The sequence below is a fragment of the Brassica napus genome, chromosome C4, assembly GCF_020379485.1.
Source record: "Brassica napus cultivar Da-Ae chromosome C4, Da-Ae, whole genome shotgun sequence".
In the NCBI taxonomy this organism is placed as follows: domain Eukaryota; kingdom Viridiplantae; phylum Streptophyta; class Magnoliopsida; order Brassicales; family Brassicaceae; genus Brassica; species Brassica napus.
This window is the reverse complement of record NC_063447.1, coordinates 37353502-37373731: the sequence shown is the minus strand read 5'-3', so window position 1 is coordinate 37373731 and position 20230 is coordinate 37353502. Positions and strand designations below refer to the sequence as shown.

General features: G+C 35.3%; 2 protein-coding genes, 1 long non-coding RNA gene and 1 pseudogene across 4 annotated transcripts; all 4 read right to left on the bottom strand.

The window, feature by feature from the left end:
• Window positions 1-1121: 1121 nt before the first annotated feature.
• Window positions 1122-2979, bottom strand: LOC106369609 (annotated as a pseudogene).
• Window positions 2980-3555: 576 nt separating this feature from the next.
• Window positions 3556-4550, bottom strand: LOC106370311 (DNA-binding protein S1FA1-like). Its single transcript, XM_013810345.3, has 2 exons — window positions 4302-4550; window positions 3556-4024 (listed from the first exon to the last, which is right to left on the bottom strand). The coding sequence occupies exons 1-2, from the start codon at window positions 4326-4328 to the stop codon at window positions 3821-3823; spliced, it is 231 nt and encodes a 76-aa protein (XP_013665799.1). The 5' UTR covers window positions 4329-4550; the 3' UTR covers window positions 3556-3820.
• A 43-nt stretch (window positions 4551-4593) lies between these two features.
• Window positions 4594-7032, bottom strand: LOC106371450 (L-type lectin-domain containing receptor kinase VIII.1-like). Its single transcript, XM_013811520.3, has one exon. It carries the CDS (start codon window positions 6812-6814, stop codon window positions 4676-4678), a length of 2139 nt encoding a protein of 712 aa, XP_013666974.1. The 5' UTR covers window positions 6815-7032; the 3' UTR covers window positions 4594-4675.
• A 6139-nt stretch (window positions 7033-13171) lies between these two features.
• Window positions 13172-18405, bottom strand: LOC106370310. Of its 2 annotated transcripts, none has more exons than XR_002657915.2 (5): window positions 18002-18405; window positions 17685-17909; window positions 17139-17591; window positions 16919-17066; window positions 13172-13784 (listed from the first exon to the last, which is right to left on the bottom strand). It is a non-coding gene; the product is annotated as an uncharacterized LOC106370310 (long non-coding RNA). The 2 variants fall into 2 exon arrangements; XR_002657916.2 differs by having other exon boundaries at window positions 13172-13631; window positions 18002-18404.
• Window positions 18406-20230: the final 1825 nt, after the last annotated feature.

Sequence of the window (20230 nt, the reverse complement as noted above, 5' to 3'; positions counted from 1 at the left end):
TTAATGCAATCAGATTCAAGATCAAACGTTTTCTATATGCTGGCCGATCCTGTTTTAATCAGTTGTGAATGCAATACCATATTCGGATTCATGTAAAACGATTTAAGCATTCCTAGGGTTTTCAATCCTTACATTCTATCAACTTATGTTTAAGGTTTCAAGGCCTTAAGTATTTTCATGTTCAGACAGATCGATTCAAGCAATCTAAACATTCCTAAACCTCAATTCAAATCAGAAATCAATCAATCAAGATCATTCTTAAAATCGGCTACATGCTTCTTTTAGGGTTTAGGGTTTTCGATTCCTTGTTTAGGGTTTGTCAATTTCAGATTAAATCAATCAACATACAACCAGGTTCTAATTGGAATCAATTCATGTTTCTAGTTCTAAGAGTTGTCGATTTTAATCTTAGGGTTTCTTTTAGGGTTTCATCAAGACATGGAATTAGGGTCCTTATTTTCTATGTTCTCAGATTGTGTTTTATACCTTAGTTTCGTAGGGGATTAGAACCGGACCACCTTAGAATGGTTGAGACTTCGAGCTGAGATGATCGGATGGTTGCTGCCTTCTATCGGGTCGCGGATGGGGTCTATCGCGGCTGGAGGCGTCTCGGCTGTGAGCTGATCGGGTATCGGATCGTCTCGGGTCGGTCGCGGGGTTCGGGTTCGATCGCGATCTGGACGGCGGTTCTTCTAGGTTTGGAACGTGATCTGAGAAGCTGAGATGGATCTCCTGGGTTCTTGATGAACAAAGGACAAGGTTAGGGTTAGGGTTTTGGTTTTGGATCGCCGGCTTAGACTTTTTAGGTTTCGGTTTTGGTCTCAGGGTTCAGAGGCTATCGTGCTGATAACGTGTTGTGAACAAGAGATGAAATCGTGTTCTGTGTCTGTATTATTTATGAATCAAAGTGTTCCCTTATATAGGGGATACAAGGGATAGATAAAAAGGAAAGTATCCAAATCATAATCCTAAAGAGAAAAGGAAAATCTCCTAAAGATAACATGAAAGATAAATGGAAACATCTAAACAAGGGGCGGCCGACTCTCTCTCCTCTTGGGCCGCCGACTCTCTCTCTCTCTATGGGCCACGGTCTTGGCCATTTGGTTCCTAGCAATCCACATTGTTCATAACACAATCCACATTGTTTATAACAGTATAAACATTTTAATTTTTAGGTTAATATTAATTAAAAAATCGACAATATAAAGGTTAGATATATAAATAATAGATTTTTAAAGTTTGGATTGGAAGGTAAAACAAATATTTCATCCCGATATGACCCGAACCGGTCCTTGAAGACCGGGAATATACGAAGCTAAACATGCTCAACAGGAATGAGATTGCTTTTAAGCCGCGTGCAAGTGATGGAATAGAAACCATTCATTTTATCAATAGTTTTCCCAAGGCCAGAGAGATAACGATTAAAGACCAGATCACGCATTTGGAAACACAAAAATAAGAAAACGAGAAATTGATTTAATTAAACGTTGAAGTAATTTGAAACATAAACCCAAGAATGTCTTCAACAGTTGCTAATGGGACCTAAGTCTCTCGATGCAGATCTAAGATGACATTCATTTGGAAACCGAAAGACAAAACGACCAGAGCACATAAAGAAAGTAAAGCCAAACTCCAGTTTCAAATTCAAGAATATCAAGCGAACTACACCAAGTACAAGAACAAGTACGAGAACACCAAGAACAAAACTACAAACAAGCACATCAGAACACCACAGAACAAAAACCCAAGCGCCTAAGAACTCAAGACTAAATAACGTATCGAGTGAGATTAGTTCTTTCGCAGCCAAAACCTCTAGTTTCTCCTTCTTCAGCTCAGCTTCGAGATCTGAGCACTTAAGTTTCAAGTCTTTCAACTCATTCTCAATTTCTTGCATCCGAGTCTCACCAGCCTCTTCTTTCTCCTCCTTTTCTGACATCTCATCTAGTTTCTTCTCCAACCAATGAATCCAACTTAAATCCAGCTTCAGTCATGGATCCTAATGCAGCATACGCCACAGCTAGATCAGCCTTGTGACGCTCATGAGGGGACTGGTGCAGAGTCTCAATCAGACTGAGTAGCAAACTCATGAAGCCTGTTCTAAGATTTGTGTTCTTTGAACGAAATTCAGATGCCAGGGTGTCTTTCAAACATATGGCTCACAGAATCCACCTGAGGAATGAAAACACACAACACAAGTATAAACTAGAAACCATATCCAGAGTACAATTAAAGGAGACAACACAATAGCACAATATAAAATAGAACAAATAATGATGTGGCTGTAATATCTAAACAAAAAGTTTATCTCTCTCTTTAATTTCTAACCTGTGAAGATGGAATTTGAAAGCCATTAACATCCATGGTTTCCATTAACATTGAAGTTTCCTCTGTTACGTCTAACTTGCCAACAACTTCAAAACCTCTACTTCGGCAACGATTTCGAGCCCCTTGTTTATTAAAAATCCGCCGTCTTTGGCAAGGATACCACAAAATAAGCCTTACACGAACATCAATGTAAGAATCTCGCAAAACAAACAAGATCCACGGCTGGAAGATTCGTAACATTCGAACAATAAAATGTCCGGTAAGTTGTAAGTGAATTTCATAAAATGATTATGTTGTTGTCTTCATAATACTGTGGTTGAAAATAAATTGGGGAAATGAAGAAGTCGGAAGAAATAATCACCATGTTGCTTAAAACTTTTATCTGAATTTTGTTTTAGTGGATGGATATAGGACATATCTTGCGTGTCTTCTCCATCCAGAAGGCAATGATCCATAATCCACCACTTCCAAATATAAAGCCAAGAAACCATCGAAACAGGGAGTGAGACAAGCAGAAAGACGCCTGCAGGAAACCCAAATAAATGAAGAATTCAACAACAACTACTGTGGAGGATATTATTGCCTGAATTTTCATATAACTACGAATTGACCCGAATAAGTTCTCACTAACTGTGAAGACGAGACGTTATTCATTTTCCAAGTGATCTTTTTAAATTGATTCTCCATGATCTTGTTGAAGATTCCTCTGCAATCAAATTAGCAGAAACATGCAGAGAAGAAGAAAAAACTATCACGACGATCCTATTACCAAAACTGAATTTTAAGGTTTCCACTTTCCAGTGTGGAGTTGAAAAAACTACCACGAGGAATGCGAACAGCCTTGACTCTTACGTTTTCGAGAACGCTCTGTTGACCTAGACTCTTTAAATATCACAACTCTTTGTTCTTACTTCTACAACAAAACTGGGAGAGGCTAGGCTTATTACTTGAAAAATATGGGAATGAAAGTCTCATAAATAATTGATAGCAAATGATGGTGTGATGAATTGATCTATTTTTAGGAGTAATAAACAAAGGTCGACTCTCCTGGCGTCTTGATTCTCTGAATATACATATTCATAACATCATACTTTTAGTGAGAATGTTACTGATTGATCTATTTATTATTGTAGCATACGCAAACATCAATTATTTCTCATATGCTATTCAGTTTGGCAAAGACTGAATTAGTTTACACAGCAAGGTTAATGACGACCAACAAGGAAACCATAGAAGTAACAAATAGTATAAAGATTGAAGCTGAGAAACCGTTGCAAAGAGGATGAGAGAGCCTCTATAGCTGCAATCAGGCGTGTGTGCAGGCAAAGCTAAACAGACTCTACTTATCCTCCAAGTGAAATCATACAGAACTTAAGACAATCCTCATAACAGGAGTAAAAGAAAAAGAAAACCCACAAAAGGGTAAAATTTGATGAGCGATTTATAAACCTTTTATTCAGCTTTAGACAAGGCATAAATGTGGCTAAGGTGGGTTTTATTCTCCCGGCACGGAGACTCCTTGCTTCAGCTTCTCCCGCTTGAGCTTCTTTTTAGAAACTGGCTTCTTCTTCTTTGGAGGTAGGTTCTTCTGTGCATGCACGTAGAGCACGATGTTGGCAACAAGGAACACAACAAGCGGACCTCCGATAACAAGCAGCACGATTAGTCCCGGGTTCAATCCTCTGGCTTCTGCAGCCGCCTATGGAATGTCAAACCAATGAGTGCATATAAATCATACCAAACATAGAATCAAAAGATAAAGGCCACGGAAAACCAAATGCTTGCAACCCATATACACATTGTCATATGTAACTGCAATAACTCATATATTCCAGACAGTTTGTCCTGCAATGCTTGAAACCCACGTTTCCTCAGATCCTAAACAAAATAGTCTAAATTCCTAAGGAACAAATCATCAGACCAACCGTAAGATACCTACCTACAAAAGCTACAAGTATAGGGACGATTGAAGATACCTTTCTGGCAAAATCTTCTCTGTCCATGAATACGATCCGAAATCTCTGAGAGCAACGTAAGAATGGTGGAGAAAGGAGAAAGAAAAATGATCTGATGAAAACGAAGATCCGTTTTCGAACAGAAGAGATTAAGACACAAACACACGCAGATAATGTAATAACACGTTTTTTTTTTTATCCTTTTCTTCCAGTCATTGTGAAACTCTTATTTGGACACCTAACTTTTCACGTATTTCCCAATTCAACTCGTAACTTTTGTCATACAAAGTTAAACCCCTAATAAACAAACCAATTACGTGTAACTAAACTCATAAAATGAATTAAATGTTACAACACAAATCAAATAATCAAAACAACACAAAATACATTTTCATCTATACCATATGGTCATCGTCACCTCTAATCATAACATTATGTTCAGGCACAGACCATGACGAAGACCTACTAGAATTCAACGCCAAAGTATTGCAATCAGATAAAGTATCTTGCAAACTCAACAACAAATGCGAAGTGCTAAAACTCATAGTCGGTCTCGACTTAGGAACAACCGGTACATCAGCCTCACCAATCAGCATTTGCACCACTGACCTCATCGTGGGCCGAGCCTCTGGGTCCGGATGAGAACAAGCTAAGCCCACCACCATAACCCGCCACATCTCTCCTTCATCAAACTTACCTTCAAGCCTTGAATCCGCCGCAGCCGTAACCTTCCCTTCTTTATACAAACCCCACACCCATTCTACCAAATTCGGATTCGCCCCAACGTTTTGCCTCTGCGCATTCAAGTCCTTCTCGATCGGTCTCCTTCCCGTAACCACTTCAAGAACCACTGCTCCGTAGCTGAAAACGTCCGTCTTCTCCGTGGCGCGACCCGTCAGAAGATACTCCGGCGCTAAGTACCCCATCGTCCCGGCGGCAACCGTCGCTTCCGGCGATTTATCGTGCTCGATTTGTCTAGCTAACCCGAAATCTCCGAGCTTGGCGTTGAAGTTCTCGTCTAGCATTATGTTACTGCTCTTCACGTCTCTGTGTATCACCTGATTCTCACACTCTCTGTGTAGATAAGCAAGAGCTGATGCAACCCCAAGCAAGATCTTCTTCCGGTGATCCCACGGCAACGGAAACCGTGACTCAAACAAAGCCTTATCAAGCGAACCGTTAGGCATAAGATCATACACCAACAGAATCTCACCTCTCTCGTGGCACCATCCTTGTAACCGGACAAGGTTTCTATGTCTGAGACTTCCGATGATGGATAGTTCCGACAAAAACTCGTTCTTCTTGTCTTGCGAGCTGTGGCTACACCGTTTAACAGCGACGACGTCTCCGGTCTCGGGTAGAACGCCTCTGTAGACAACCCCGAAGGCGCCGTGTCCGATGCTTCGACTCTCGTTGAAGCTCTTGGTGGCGGCTTTGAGCTCCTTGTAGCTGAACTCTTTAGGGGCTTTGATGATCTCCGACGCGAAGGAGTCATGTCTCTCGACGCGTTTGAACTTCCTCGAGTAGGCCCAGAACAAACCGCCGGCGAATAGTGCTAAGAAGAAAGCACCGGCGGTTACCACTCCGGCGATTGCTCCACGATTCTCTTTACACAGGTGGTTGCGGCAAGTCGGCGGAGTTTTCGATTGAGAGCTGATCGGAACGGCGGAGGAAGACGGCTGCGAGGCAAGCGGCGGCGGAGAGTTAACCGAATTAGCTTTCGGGTTCACTAAATTAGCAGTAGGAGGAGAGGGTCCGGATCCGGACCCGGGACCCGACCCGAAGGAGGACCTGAAGCTCCACCACTCGATGCTGTGGCTTTCTGTGCTTCCCTGAGTAGACCCGGAGAAACCAACGAACATGAAGTCGTTCACGTAACGGTCAAGATCGAGAGGGAAAGACAAAACCGGAGATTTTGGTTTCAGATTCGAGTAAGAGACCGATACGTTGAAGACCCGACTCAACCCGTCGTACTCAATCCACGAATTCACGGTGTTTCCGCTCTTTAGATCGATGTCTACAGTGCCGAGATCGCCGGAAACAGACGAAACGACGCCGTTCACGTCGAATCCGACGTGGTTGCTGTTAATATCCTTAAAGTCAACATCCATCAACGTGTCATACTCCACAGCGACGAATTTGGACACGGAGGGGCCGGCGAGGCCTAGAGATCCTCCGGCGGCGCCGACTGTGTTTCCGTCTGGGGTGATGACGAAGGCGAGACCGCCGCCGATTGAAGAAGGGTTGATGTTTGTGATGGAGAAGGAGAAAAAGGTGGAGAAACTCGCCGGGGAATGAGTTCCGGGTTGTCGGAATCTGATTGGGTTAGCGTACAAGACTTTCCCGGCGCCGGAGTTGGGAACGGAGAGGTCACGTGTGAGGCTGACGATTCCGTTGCTGAGACGAGCGTCGCCGAGAAGCTTCAGGTTGCTGATGGCGAGGGTGGAGAAATCGAACTCAGTCGTAGCTTCATTTAAAGAGCAGAAGAAGCAGAGCAAGATCGAAACTGAGAAGAGAGATGGGAGAAACGACATTATCTGTTTGACAAAAAAAATGTTTCAGAAAAGAGCCATTGAAGTAGAAGAAAGAGATTGAGGTACAAGGAGAGAGAGAGAGAGGGATGGAATTGATGAAAGTCACGGGTGGTGTATTGGGGCAATACTTTGCTTGGAGTAAAGTAAAGAAGAGGATGAGACAAAGGAATATTAATTTGGGAAGAAGTGAGACTCAAAAGAGAATCCAAAGAAGACAACCAATGAAGCAGACAAGTGGATTGACTTATAACGCCACGTGGGTTTTCCCAACGGCTATAATATCCTTTTCTCTGAAAAATTTTCTATCCAGAAAAATGCAATGAAACTTTATGTTATGATGGGAAAAGAGGCTTTTCACGTATAACTAGAAGTAACGGTCATGGTCGTATCACTCAGGTTTCTTTGTGTTCGTGGTCGTTGATTGAAGCTAAAACATGCATGAAAAAAGGTATCACAAACTCATTCTATACCGTTTTCATCCCATTGGTTAGGTGGGGAAAAACGACATGAATCAAATAAAAGTGAATATCTCAGAAATTTAAACCGTATAAAACTTTTACGGTAATCTGAACGATAGCAACATTTTTTTAATACCGGCCAAACCGAGCCCTACTTTCAGTACCTTAAAGACTTAAACTCAATAGAACTTGTGCTTAATTACAAACCAAATTGAACCCAGACTCATGCAACCAAACGAAACTGAATAAACCAAAATTACAGGCCTAACCAAGTCAACAAAAAAAAAAGACTGATTGACCATCCAAACCGAACCACAAAAACTGGACGCTAGGTCTAGTCCATGAACCATCTTATCATTTATAAACTAGGGTTAATAAATAAAAAAGTAAAAATAAATATCTAAAATTCTAATGTACATTTTAGAATAATTCTTTATTTTAAGTTCTAACACACATATTATATTTTATTGATTTTGAAGTGAACAAACAGTCTGTATAAAGTTCATGATAAATTATAACTTGTGGTGGTGTGGTTGGAGGACATATTGGTACAGTCTGTGGTGGTGCGGCCGGTGATTGATTGTTTTGTGGAAACTGTGGCGGTAGGTTGCTAGCTCACAATAACTTTACAAAGGTGTTACAAAAAAAAAAAAACTTTACAAAGTAAATATAAAACTTTATTGTATTGATATTCATTTTAGTTTCATAGAGTTTGTTATATATTTTAACCATTATTTACGTGTGATCTATGCTTATATAAGATATTACGATATTGCGATCCAAAGTTGTTACAGTTGACTACATAATAACATATTTGTAATTTGTTGAATTGGATAATATTTTATATCATATACTAGGATAAACCCGCCCTACGGACGGACAAATATATAAGCTAATAATATAAATCTACTTTAAAATGTTTAATTATTTAAGTAAAATATCATTAACTTTCTTCACAACAATTTTAACTTTATTTTACTATTCATTTTAGAGATTATATACTTACCTAACTATTTCATTACTATTAATAACTTAAAATAAAATTATTTACTTTATTTCATTATTTGTTTTAGTCTATGGATTAAAAATTACAGTCAATTAGATTCAGTAGAGTTATAACTAATAAGTGAACTAAAGTTATTTTCTATGTCATTTATATGTTTGTTTCATGAATTAAATTTTTTTTATTTTAAAAGATATATTTTTTTAAAAGTAATGCTTTACACGATGAAAAAGAAAGAACTTATTCATTAATATTTTAAAATCTATCTAATTACATTCGAGCGCTCACACTTATTTTGTGTAATAATTTTTTTATGGACTTCCAACTTTAATCTCTCATTATCTTGTTTTACATCCATTCCGTCTTGTTCAAGTAAATTATCCAGACTGCTAACTTTTTCCTACATAACATGAGAATATCGTATAGACAAATGGCATTGATATAAAAACTTTGTGTTGATGTTTGAAAGTGATGCATCCCTAAGTCGACACTATTTTCATGGTAATATTCTTGTATGTTTTTCACATACTGAGCTTCTGCGTTCTGAGTGAAAAGGCATCTCGTCATTAGTGGTGCTCTCGAATAGATACATATGTTCTTGTAGACCTAGGGATCCAGAGCGGCTTTGGCTAACATAAATAATGATTGCATGACATTTCCAACATTGATCTTTGAAGATGTGCTAACGCGGGCGATGATATATGTCTGGATTTTGAGAGGAATTAAGATCCTCAAAGCATAAAAACGGAAGAGTTAAATTCACTTTTGATGCTTTGGTTGTAGAACAGAGGTTGGATTTGGGTGTTTTGTTTTGATGTATATATATATTAAAACTTACTGGAGCGTTTTTTGTGGGGTTTATAATGGAATTAATTGGATTTATCGACATATGTAGTTTACTGGGTCATTTTGTAATGTTGGCCTTATATTTTTCATTGTGTTTATCAGTTGTCCGAAGGTTTTTCTAGCGGTCTCTCAAGTTTCATAATATTGTGTTAGCCGAATAGAGAAACTGGAGTGGATGTAGTATACATTTGGGTTAGTTCTGGTTGGTATTCTCAGAAATAATATTTTGGATCCAAAAAATGATGATGGAATTTTTTTTAAACTATTATATTCACTAATTATTTTAAATTAGTTATGAGTAAATATTTATACATATGTAGCACATGAAAATATCATAATAGATACTTATTCGAATGACACGAAAATTAACCATATTTATAATCTATGGAATAAGTTCTGGATTTTTCTTCAAAAATAAATAAGTTTATTAATTTTTTTATTCTTTTTTAAATTATCTCACACATGTTGGTCTCACCCAAAAATAATAATAAAGTGTTTTGATTTTGACCCATTTAATGTGTATTTGAAACCATTTGTAAAGCTCATTCGGGATTTTTTTTAAGTGTAGTATACAGTTTCTGGAGAACCATTATCATATATGCACATATCTTATACTTAGAACTTCTACGTAACAGTTTTATCTAAATTCTAAAGTAAAGATATTGAGCATGTACGTTTACAAAAAAAGATATTGAGCATGTTGGTGACAAACTAAATGCCATAATCCAAAGCCCATATCCATACTCATAAGTCATAACCATTATAACACGTGGAAGATCATGGCATCACATCTAATTAGCAAGTGGCTTTTGATTAGATGAATTTCCTACTGATGCAGAGAGCATCGTGCTCAGCCGTAAGCTTCACCAGCAATTATTTTGAGAGCTTAGTCATTGCGGATGTTTGCCCAAATCACCTCCTTTTTTCTTGGTGATACAATCTCTCCGCCGGTAAGGAATCACAGCATAACCCAATAAGCATCTCAGTGAGTTTTCTTTTTTTTTTTGCAGCACTAGTTTGTAATCTCTTTCTTCAATAACTATAACATGAATTACTGACGCCTCAAATCTGAAAAACAGAGAACACTCTAATCAATGGAGAGCGGACTCTTTGTAGGGAGAACACCGAGAGTACTGAATCCGACCAGATGATTAGAAGAAATCCAACAACAACATTATGAATGAAGTAATGAAAGGTTGCCTTCTGGATTGGTCTTTTGCAGGCTGCAATCGTTTATCGAAGCTAGACATGGTTGGTGAGTAAAACAACAGTTATGTTTTCCCCTTTGGTTTACACTTGCTCATTTGAAACTACGATTGTTTTCTGATTTACCATTTACTTTTGTAGTATCTCTCGGGTGCTGTGGTTGATCTCCGGCAAATGCAGTTTCTTACATGTCGCCAAGAAGCACTTCTCTTGCAGAAGGTGTTTTCTTAAGACGACCGTCTCTTGACAATCTGGTGCCATTACAATATCTGAATTTGTTTGGATTACAACGATTGAGAAGGAGAAAGTGATGAATCTCAGGGAAAGGAACTCCCATATTTGTAGTTGTAGATTTATAAGAAGGAGGTGGTGTATTGATTGAGACATGGTGGTAGTAGTGGGTCGGTGGCGTTTATGAGGAGGTTAATGGGGCATTAATAGCTGTGATTGAATGCAAACGTTCTGCGTAACGGTGCCGGATCTCTAGAGCCGCTAGGAAGCACATCGTTCGTCATAACGGCGTCTTCGCTTTCCAAAGAACCGTTTGGAAAGAAGATCGGTGGACATGAGAAATCATTGTGGCTTAGGTTTGTAAAATTATGGAAGCCCAACTACTAAACAACCTAATCTTTTCTAGCGTTTGTTTTTAGAAGCCCAACACGCATAAACGAAAAAGTCCATGCCGACATGCATTTATAAATGAAACACCGAGTTTCATTAATGGGGGACACGACTTTCCCTGGTGGAATCCTAGGTGGCACAAGGAAGAGAGAGCAAAACACTATTTTATATAATAAGACTAGATTAAGATCCGCGTTTTGCGCGGGATGAAAGGTCAATGACTTTTACATATATAACTAAATCGGTGCGGACATATAGATCAAAATAATTATTGTTATTTAGAATCATTTTATGGTAAATAAATCCAAAGAATATTTTTATCTATTATATTGTTTAAAATTAAGTTTAAATGATACGAACATCGATGTATATTATATTTTTTAATATGACTATTTATTAAATAAAATTTTCATGTTCACATGGTTTTATGATCATTTATATTTTTGTAACAAAAAAATTAAAACATTGATAACAAAATTTTAAATATGGAATTTTTAATATTTTTATTAATTTATAATCATTTTTAAAAATTAAATGCAAATTTTGAAACTAAACTATTAAATTCTTAGTATTTGTTCAATAAAAAAATGAAATTTAAATATTTATGCATTTTATATAATATATAATTTAATTTAAACAATACTTATATATATATATATATATATTTAATCTAATATTTATTAAATAAGACATCTTACTCATATAAATTTATGAACATTTGTATCTTGTTAATCAAAAATTAAACTATTACCACAAATTTTCAAAGTGAAACTTTTTAAAATTTTATTAATTTATATTCCTTTCTAAAAATTCAAAATATAAAATATATAGAAAAATCAAAATTTATTATTTGGTTAATTTTATTGTCTAATTTATTTTAATAATATTAATATAAAACAAAAATGATAGAGGATGTAAAAATTATTATCAAATCTTTATTATTTAAAAGAATTAATTATCATATATTTTTTGATCATATATGGTAATTCCGTATGTTTTATTTAAGGAAATAATAAAAAATATTTTTATATTAATAATTGATTATATGATTAGGTTAATGAAAAATATGTTATATGTTTAGATGGACCAACTTATTTTTCTAAGAATTTTGAAATTGATTCTCGTGATGACATGTGTTATGGTTCAAAGGTTATAATATTTTTCTTTTAATATATAGGGGATGTTTTTATGTGTTTTGTATGGTTATTGTGTATTGTGGTTCTCGTCCTACTATTCACTTTATTTTTGTTTTCGCAAAGTTGTTATAGTTGACTAAAGTACACACTTATTTAGAAACTGAGGACGTATTTTTTTTTTTTTTTTTGATAATCGTGGTATCCGAATGCCCCGTGGGGATCCGACTAGCACCTAAAGACCGTCCGGATGAATCTGAACCACTAATGGTCCGCCGGAGCCCGCCGAAGGCATCCACGAGGGCTGGTGATCACCCCATGTAAATCCCACCAGTGGCCAGCGTAGTTGGAAGTGTCCGTATCGAGCCCGAAGGCCCTCAAGAGCAACATCCGCCAGCGGGGCTCGAACCCATGACCTCCCAGGCTGAGTACCGCCACTGGACCACTAACGCGTGGTTATCGGAGGACGTATTTTCTTTGTAAAGTTATTGTGTATCATGGAGCTTATCTAAATTTTATAATTATTTATTTTAGTTTTTTTCTAAATAAACAAATATTTATCTGCTTTAATTTTAAAAAGCAAAAAAAGGTGTTGTGGAGCCATTTTTATTTTAAGAATTTGTCGATGCTTTATTAATTAGAATGTGCATCATGTATGGTGTTTAATTATTTCATTTATTAAATTTTGTTACTTTAAAAATATATTTTGCTTAATAATTGCTGCATCAGTTTTATGTTAATTTATAAGATTAAGTTTGGTAACCACAAAATAAAAAGGTATCCATTAATTTTTTCGTTTGTTGGATCTAATAAACATTTTTTAAAATATCATGAATAGATTATCTTGCTTTTTTGTTCTTATGAAATTTTTACCTTTTCTTGAAGTTTATGTATTTTTAGATTAGATCATGTATACATTTGGAGTTTTTAACTAAAAAATAAAGGTTATTGTTTTATTTGTTATATCTTAGCAACAAATTAGAAGATGGCTGGCTTAGCAACAAAATTTATTCTAGGTTTGCTCATTAAGACTGGCTTAGCAACAAAATTTATTTACTTTCCGTAAGACATGAACTCAGCTAAGCTCAGCTGATATAATGAAAAAGAAGATGACTAATACCTCCCAAAAATCAAGGTTTCTGTGGATTCAAAGCTGAACTATTATATACAATTTGTTTTTGTTATTAGGCAATACGTATTGCGTATGGTGGGGGAGGCAAGCCACGTATGTGATCTCCATTCGAGCCATTGGTGGGCCTAGCGAATTTGTTGTTAATGCAGAAAATGAGTTATCCAAAACTGTTGACATGTTAAGCAATAAGCCAATATCCATGAAAAGATTGGCAATGTGGTGAGGCAATCCGTGCTGCTTAAAACAATGTCTCTCGGTGATGGAGCTGGCAAAAAGTAAAAGAGAGGTATTGTCGGTCTTCTGTATTTTTATCAGTGTCACCCTCCCTCTTGAAATATATTATTTAAATTTGCCTTTACTGCAATCAAATGTTGATTTCTTCCTTATAATAGATCAAACGTCTCAACGAAGAGATTCCCTAACAAATAAAAGGAAATTGACCCTTTGATAGATATAAAACTCCTAACATTATTAGATCAATGATACGACGTGAAGTCCAAACGGCCACATCAACACCATATGACACTGATTCCGAACACAATGTTGATTAACATCTTGCTACGATGAATTCCTACAAACACATACGTTGTCATACACTTGAAAAGTTCTCTACTGATATGAATGGCAGATAATATTAAATAAGCTCTAGTTTAAGGTTAAACTAGCTAGATACGGACCCGCGCTATGCGCGGATATTGTTTTCTCGAATTTTTATATATATATTTAGTAATAGATTATATATGTCTAGAATATTTTTATGTAACTTCTATATAATAACTTTTTATAGATATATTGAATTGTGATATTGTTACAAAATATAGTGTACATGTTGATTTTTCTATGCACAAAGTTTCAATGTTGTTGTGTTTTTTTTCTAATGTAGATGTTGTGTTTGTAATTTAATATTTTGATATAGAAATGTAATTTCGAATTTCTTTTCTTAAAAATAATTTTTTTTATTTAAATTATTGTTATTAAACTATTTTAACAAATTAATATGATTGTCTTTGTAACTATTTTTGTTGTTAAAAAGATCGTATTTGACGCAAATATTGTATGGAATTACTTTTAACTTTTAAGATATAGCCATGAGTCTAAATTTTTGAATGTGAGGTGTATGGTCGTATTAGGTGCTGGAATATTATTTATAGTGACTTGATTAGGGGTGGGCGTTCATGTATCCTTTCGGGTTCAGTTCGGATCTATTCGGGTTTTGGGTTTTTGTGGTCAAAGATTTCAGTTCCATTCGGGCATTTCTAAATTTTGGTTCGGTTCAGATCTTTGCGGGTTCGGTTCGGGTTCGGATAATCCATTGAAATTATTTTTAGAATTTTAAAATTCATTATATATTTTATCAACAAAATAATATATTACATATAAATTTTGATAACATATGTCAAAATACCTAAACTTAACATATAAATTGGTTTGGTTTGAATATAATAAATAAATATTTTAAGTATTTTGGTGTTTTGAGTATAGTTTAACTATTTTAAATATTTACTTTTGATTATTTGTATATACTTTCAAGTATTTTGTCGAATATATATATATTTAGTAATAGATTATATATGTCTAGAATATTTTTATGTAATTCACTTCTGTATAATAACTTTTTATAGATATATTGAATTGTGATATTGTTACAAAATATAGTGTACATGTTTATTTTTCTATGCACAAAGTTTCAATGTTGTTGTGTTTGTTTTCTAATGTTAGATGTTGTGTTTATAATTTAATATTTTGATATAGAAATGTAATTTCGAATTTCTTTTCTTAAATATAAATTTTTTAATTTAAATTATTGTTATTAAACTATTTTAACAAATTAATATGATTGTCTTTGTAACTATTTTTGTTGTTAAAAAGATCCGACATATTTGACGCAAATATTGTATGGAATTACTTTTAACTTTTAAGATATAACCATGAGTCTAAGTTTTTGAATGTGAGGTGTATGGTCATATTAGGTGCTGGAATATTATTTATAGTGACTTGATTAGGGGTGGGCATTCGGGTACCCATTCGGGTTCGGTTCGGATCTATTCGGGTTTAGGATTTTTGTGGTCAAAGATTTCAGTTCCACTCGGACATTTCTAAATTTTGGTTCTGGTTCGGTTCAGATCTTTGCGGGTTCGGTTCGGGTTCGGATAATCCATTGAAATTATTTTTTAAATTTTAAAATTCATTATATATTTTATCAACAAAATAATATATTACACATAAATTTTAATAACATATGTCAAAATACCTAAACTTAACATATAAATTGGGTTGGTTTGAATATTTGGATAGAAAATAAATAAATATTTTAAGTATTTTTGTGTTTTGAGTATAGTTTAACTATTTTAAATATTTACTTTTGACTATTTGTATATATTTTCAAGTATTTTGGATAACTTAAAAGTATTATATATATTTTGGATGTTTTAATATACATTAAATCTAAAAATAATTAATATATAGGTTTATAAATCTATTTCGAATACATCCAGGTACCCAAAATATTTTGGTTCGGATCTGGTTCGGTTTTGATTCTTTAAATACCAAAATTTTGAACCCATTCGGATATTTAATCAATTTTGGTTCGGGTTCGATACTACTTTTTCGGACCGGGTTCGGTTCGGTTCTTCGGATCCGAGTTTTTTTTCCCAGCCCTAGATTTGATACCGAAGAATAATTAGGTATAATGAGTGTCATTAGGATATTCTGATTTACATATTTTCAAGATCGATGGCATATTCTGATTTCTGTATTTTGTAGAAGTTGTTATAAAAAAGTTAAAATATATAATATTTCGAATGTAGATTGGAAATTAATAAATAGATAGCTCGGAATTTAAGGAAAAAAACCTTGAAAATTATATATCTTCTTATCAAATATAACAGAATAACAAATAAAGAAATCTAAGTAAACTGTTTGCGGTTTTTTTTGTTTGGAAGACACGTTTGTAAAGATTTGATGAAATCTATTTTAATAACCTGTGTCTAATATTTTTTATTTGTTACTAAAAAACTAATCTAACATAAAAGACATGTCTATAAATCGTATGTTGTGGTTTATGATAAACAAAAAAAAAACTTATGTAACGTAAAAGATGATCATGCTATAATCTATATATGATTGAATCTTATAAACTGTAACCATTGTGCTCATATTGGCTGGTTTCTCTAAGTTTAACAGAAAAGAAAGTGATCTCATACTAAATGTGCGTCGTTGTAAGAAAGAACCAAGCTGTAAGCATTGTTTGCTATTAAGTGGACAAATTATAGTGTACTCTCCTTTTTGAACATGTACTTTGATGAAAGATGGACAAAAATATTAAGTAATCTGATGTATTATGTTGCAGTTTATGATCTCAAGAGAAGCAAATATACGAAGATGAGGTCCACTTATGGTCTTGTATTGTTAATGTAATAGTACATAACCGTGGGTTTGGTTTTTGTATTGTTAATTTCGGATAATGAGATTGGTTAAGTTTTAATAGATTTAATGTTGGTTTTGTTTTAGTTGTCCGGTCCTGTAATCTTAGTAGTGTATAATAATAATTAGATGTAACAAACTTTTAATGGTCCATAAATTAAGTAACTTTCAAACAAAAATGAAAACGTCCAAAATTTAAATGACAACTTTCAACAGTAGATAAATTTAGGACCCTAAATTAATAGATTAGATATGAGTGAAGAAAGTGAAGCAAAGCCATACCTTAGCGTTAGCATGAACAACTTTGAGGTTTGAATGGAACCGTGATTTCTCGTCAAGTTTAAGATTCTGAAGTTTCTCATTCTTCACCCTCTGCAAGCTCCATGTTCCCTAGATGAAGGAATACAGCCACTACACGGAAGAATGAATCCTACAAAATTAGAATGTAAGTAGAGTTATTCTTATGTCTAAGCATGTAAATAAACAATTAAAAGGAAAGTACCTGATCTTAAGAATCAAAGCCCAACATCGTCAATAGCTTTCCTTGTATCTATGTATTCCTTGGAATCATTAACCCATCCAACACATACATGATATCTAAAATTTAAACCTATCGCCACCATAGAAGAAATCAGGCTTACCTTTTCTAGTGCAGCACAAATCATGTAAAAGAAATAATAGTTTCTTTCAGAGTACTAAACTTGACAAACCCGCAACCTCTCTAACAAAAATATCCTGTTATAGCTCCTGAGATTCTTCCTATATCGTCGTTTTGAATCTCCAGCAAATTACCAAAATAATTGCAACGTGGGATATGTCTTAGTATCTTAAATTTAGGTTCAAGGGATTATAATTAAAAATGGACAACTTACCAAACTTGAGACTCATCCACTTTACGGTGAAGTATTGTTTCTTGGGATTTTCACTTGCCATAAGCTTCTAAAACTGGATTGGACTGCAAAGCATGAAAGTAAGTCACAAAAAAACAAAGATATTAGTGGATGAAACTCAACAAGACTATGTGTTGCCTGGTGTTTTAGAAAATTACATATCTCTAAAACTTGTTGCTCCACAGATCGTTCTTCACTATCAACACTTTCCCCCATGTAGGTGAGTAACCACATGAGCTTCTTTATGCTCTCTATCTTCCCAGCACTGCTTTTACCACTCACCAAGATCGCCTGGCTCACTCTCTCATTGATCATTTTCTTCAAAGTGTATTTTTGAGTGTGGTGATCCGATGCACGGTTACAGAGGCTTGGATGAGCGAAGCCTAGAGCTACAAATGGAAGGGATGGATCAAAGTTCTAGAAATTGCGAGTCTCTTAATCTCTGATTAGATAGTAGGAGAATGAAACAGAGAACCTTCACATCAGTCAGCAGCATGTCAACATTCATGAGTTCACCGCCCTTTGTGTGCAGCTGCCTGCCTTCAGCTCTGGAAATCGAATTTGAGAAGTCTACATGACCGAAGAAGCACTTAAATGAATAAGAGACCCTGTAAATTCTGAAAGATTAGGCTTATGCTTGTAGCCGGTGTATTTATACACGGAACTGGGCCACTGAAGATATGATTAAAGCTCCATTAAAGAAGAGTTCGTGGGATTATGTGAACTTGATTGCATGATGTTACTGCAAAACATAACGGTGGCTGCGAAGAAGAAGCTTAATCGTTTCTGTTTAGACATCTCCGGCAATAGGCTGAGCTTATTAGGGGAAGAGAAAGGGTTTATTGGGCGAAGATTCTGTTAGTTTTAGGCCCAAAGAAAGTTTTAAAACCTAGACAATACTAATACGTATAAACCCATTAGAAAGGCCAACGAAATAAGAATTTTTTTTTAATAAAGACGTGGCATCTTTTTTTGAGAGAAATTTTTTTAGCTGACGTGACGCTTCATCTATCTAGTGAATATTTTTTCCAATAATTTTTTATCTTTCAAATGTACCAAGTAATTTATGGAAAATTGTTAAATTATAGTTCTAGTGAGACCATGTTTTTTTCTCCTCAGAACAAAACAAAATTGACCCAATAACCTTTCGGGTCTTGAAATTTTTACAGCGCTTCACGGGTTGTAAATAGTTCACATAGATTTTTCGTTGCTCCTTCCTCTCTCTCTAACTGTAACATACCCTAGTAATATCACAATACTAAAAGCAACATATGCTAAAAATCTATGCTGCCACGTCACTTAAAATAATCATCCAACCAAAACATTTCTTTTTGCCATGTCAGGCAGGCTTTCGATTTTTTTTCTGTTCCGTAAATGATTGTTTGAGAGCTGGGCTTTAATTTTAATGAATATGTTAGGCCCGTATTTTAGTATGTTTGGAGACCCAATCAAATTTAGGAATTAGGTTGGTCGTCGTCTTCCTCTTTCAGAAGCGGCCGCGAAGATGTGATTCACCATCTGAAAACGTCGATTCCAAACTCTGAAACGTTTCCCCATCCTTAAATCTTTTCTTTACTCTGAGTTTTCTTAATTAATCCACTCCGTCCACATGAATCAATCAATATACCTCTTCGTTTTCTCCAGTAACTGGTTGAATCTTCACCTATAAATGTTTCTCCTTTCTTCGATGTTGAGTACAACTCAAACTATTTCCAAAAGCAATTATTTTCATACCAAGCGATTTCGATGGCAACTTCGTACACGCTCCTTGCCGATCTGAGAGTAGGGCGATGCTCTAAGACAGCCAAGGTCCATCTGTTGAGGGTTTGGGAGGCGAGAAACATCAACAAAGGCGGAGAACTGATGAGTGTTGACATGTTGCTCATCGATGAAAACGTAAGATCCATTGTCTAATACTAACTCTCTAAGCAATTACATTTTTTTAAGTACGATTTATGAATATTTTTTTTCTTCCCTCAGTCTACACTATTAGCTATTTAATTTGCCTTCCTCGCAATAATCGTCACCAGGTTCGTCTTCTTCTTGAAATTCCAGCAACCACTTTGCACTCTTACCAATTTGATTCCCATATACAGGCAGATAGAGAGATAGTTCAGAGAGTGGAGTCTGCTAAGATAGAGATGTGAGGCGTGACTTCTTCGAGGCGGCGAAGTTTGCGCTCTTCCGTCGAATATATTCACTTATAAGATAATCTGCAACGGAGCTTTTGCTCAAGCGTTGAGGCAACAACGTCTCTATGTACATCAGGTACCCTATGGCCGTCACAACACTTCTATATTCACATGGAAATGCTGCTGATATTTTTCAGATGTACGAGCTTACTATTCAGCTCCGTAAATGGGGTTAGTTATTTCTTTTCTTTTGTGTGTATTCCACTTGCTGATACTAAAGCTGGATTTAAATTCTCAGATCAGTTTTCATTACTGTGTTTTAGCTCAGAAAGTTGGATCTGAATTTTTTTTTTTGGATTATGTAAATACTCTGCTGTGTGATTAAAAATGATGCAATGATGTGTGTGTACGTCCATATGTTCTTGATTTTCTCTTTCAGTTCTCAATTATCCTTATACGTGCTTGATTTCATATATTTATTTTTGGATTGGTAATCACTGTAAGAACCTTTGGTGGGGACATTAAATTTGTAATTCTGGTGCGTTCTACTTGGTTTTTCAGTCTCTCTACAC

Coding starts and splice junctions, on each gene's coding strand:
- LOC106371450 (XM_013811520.3), bottom strand. CDS start 6,814: ATGTCGTTTCTCCCATCTCTCTTCTCAGTTTCGATCTTGCTCTGCTTC.
- LOC106370311 (XM_013810345.3), bottom strand. CDS start 4,328: ATGGACAGAGAAGATTTTGCCAGAAAG. Junction 4,025..4,301: donor GAGAAGATTTTGCCAGAAAG/GTATCTTCAATC, acceptor GACATTCCATAG/GCGGCTGCAGAAGCCAGAGG.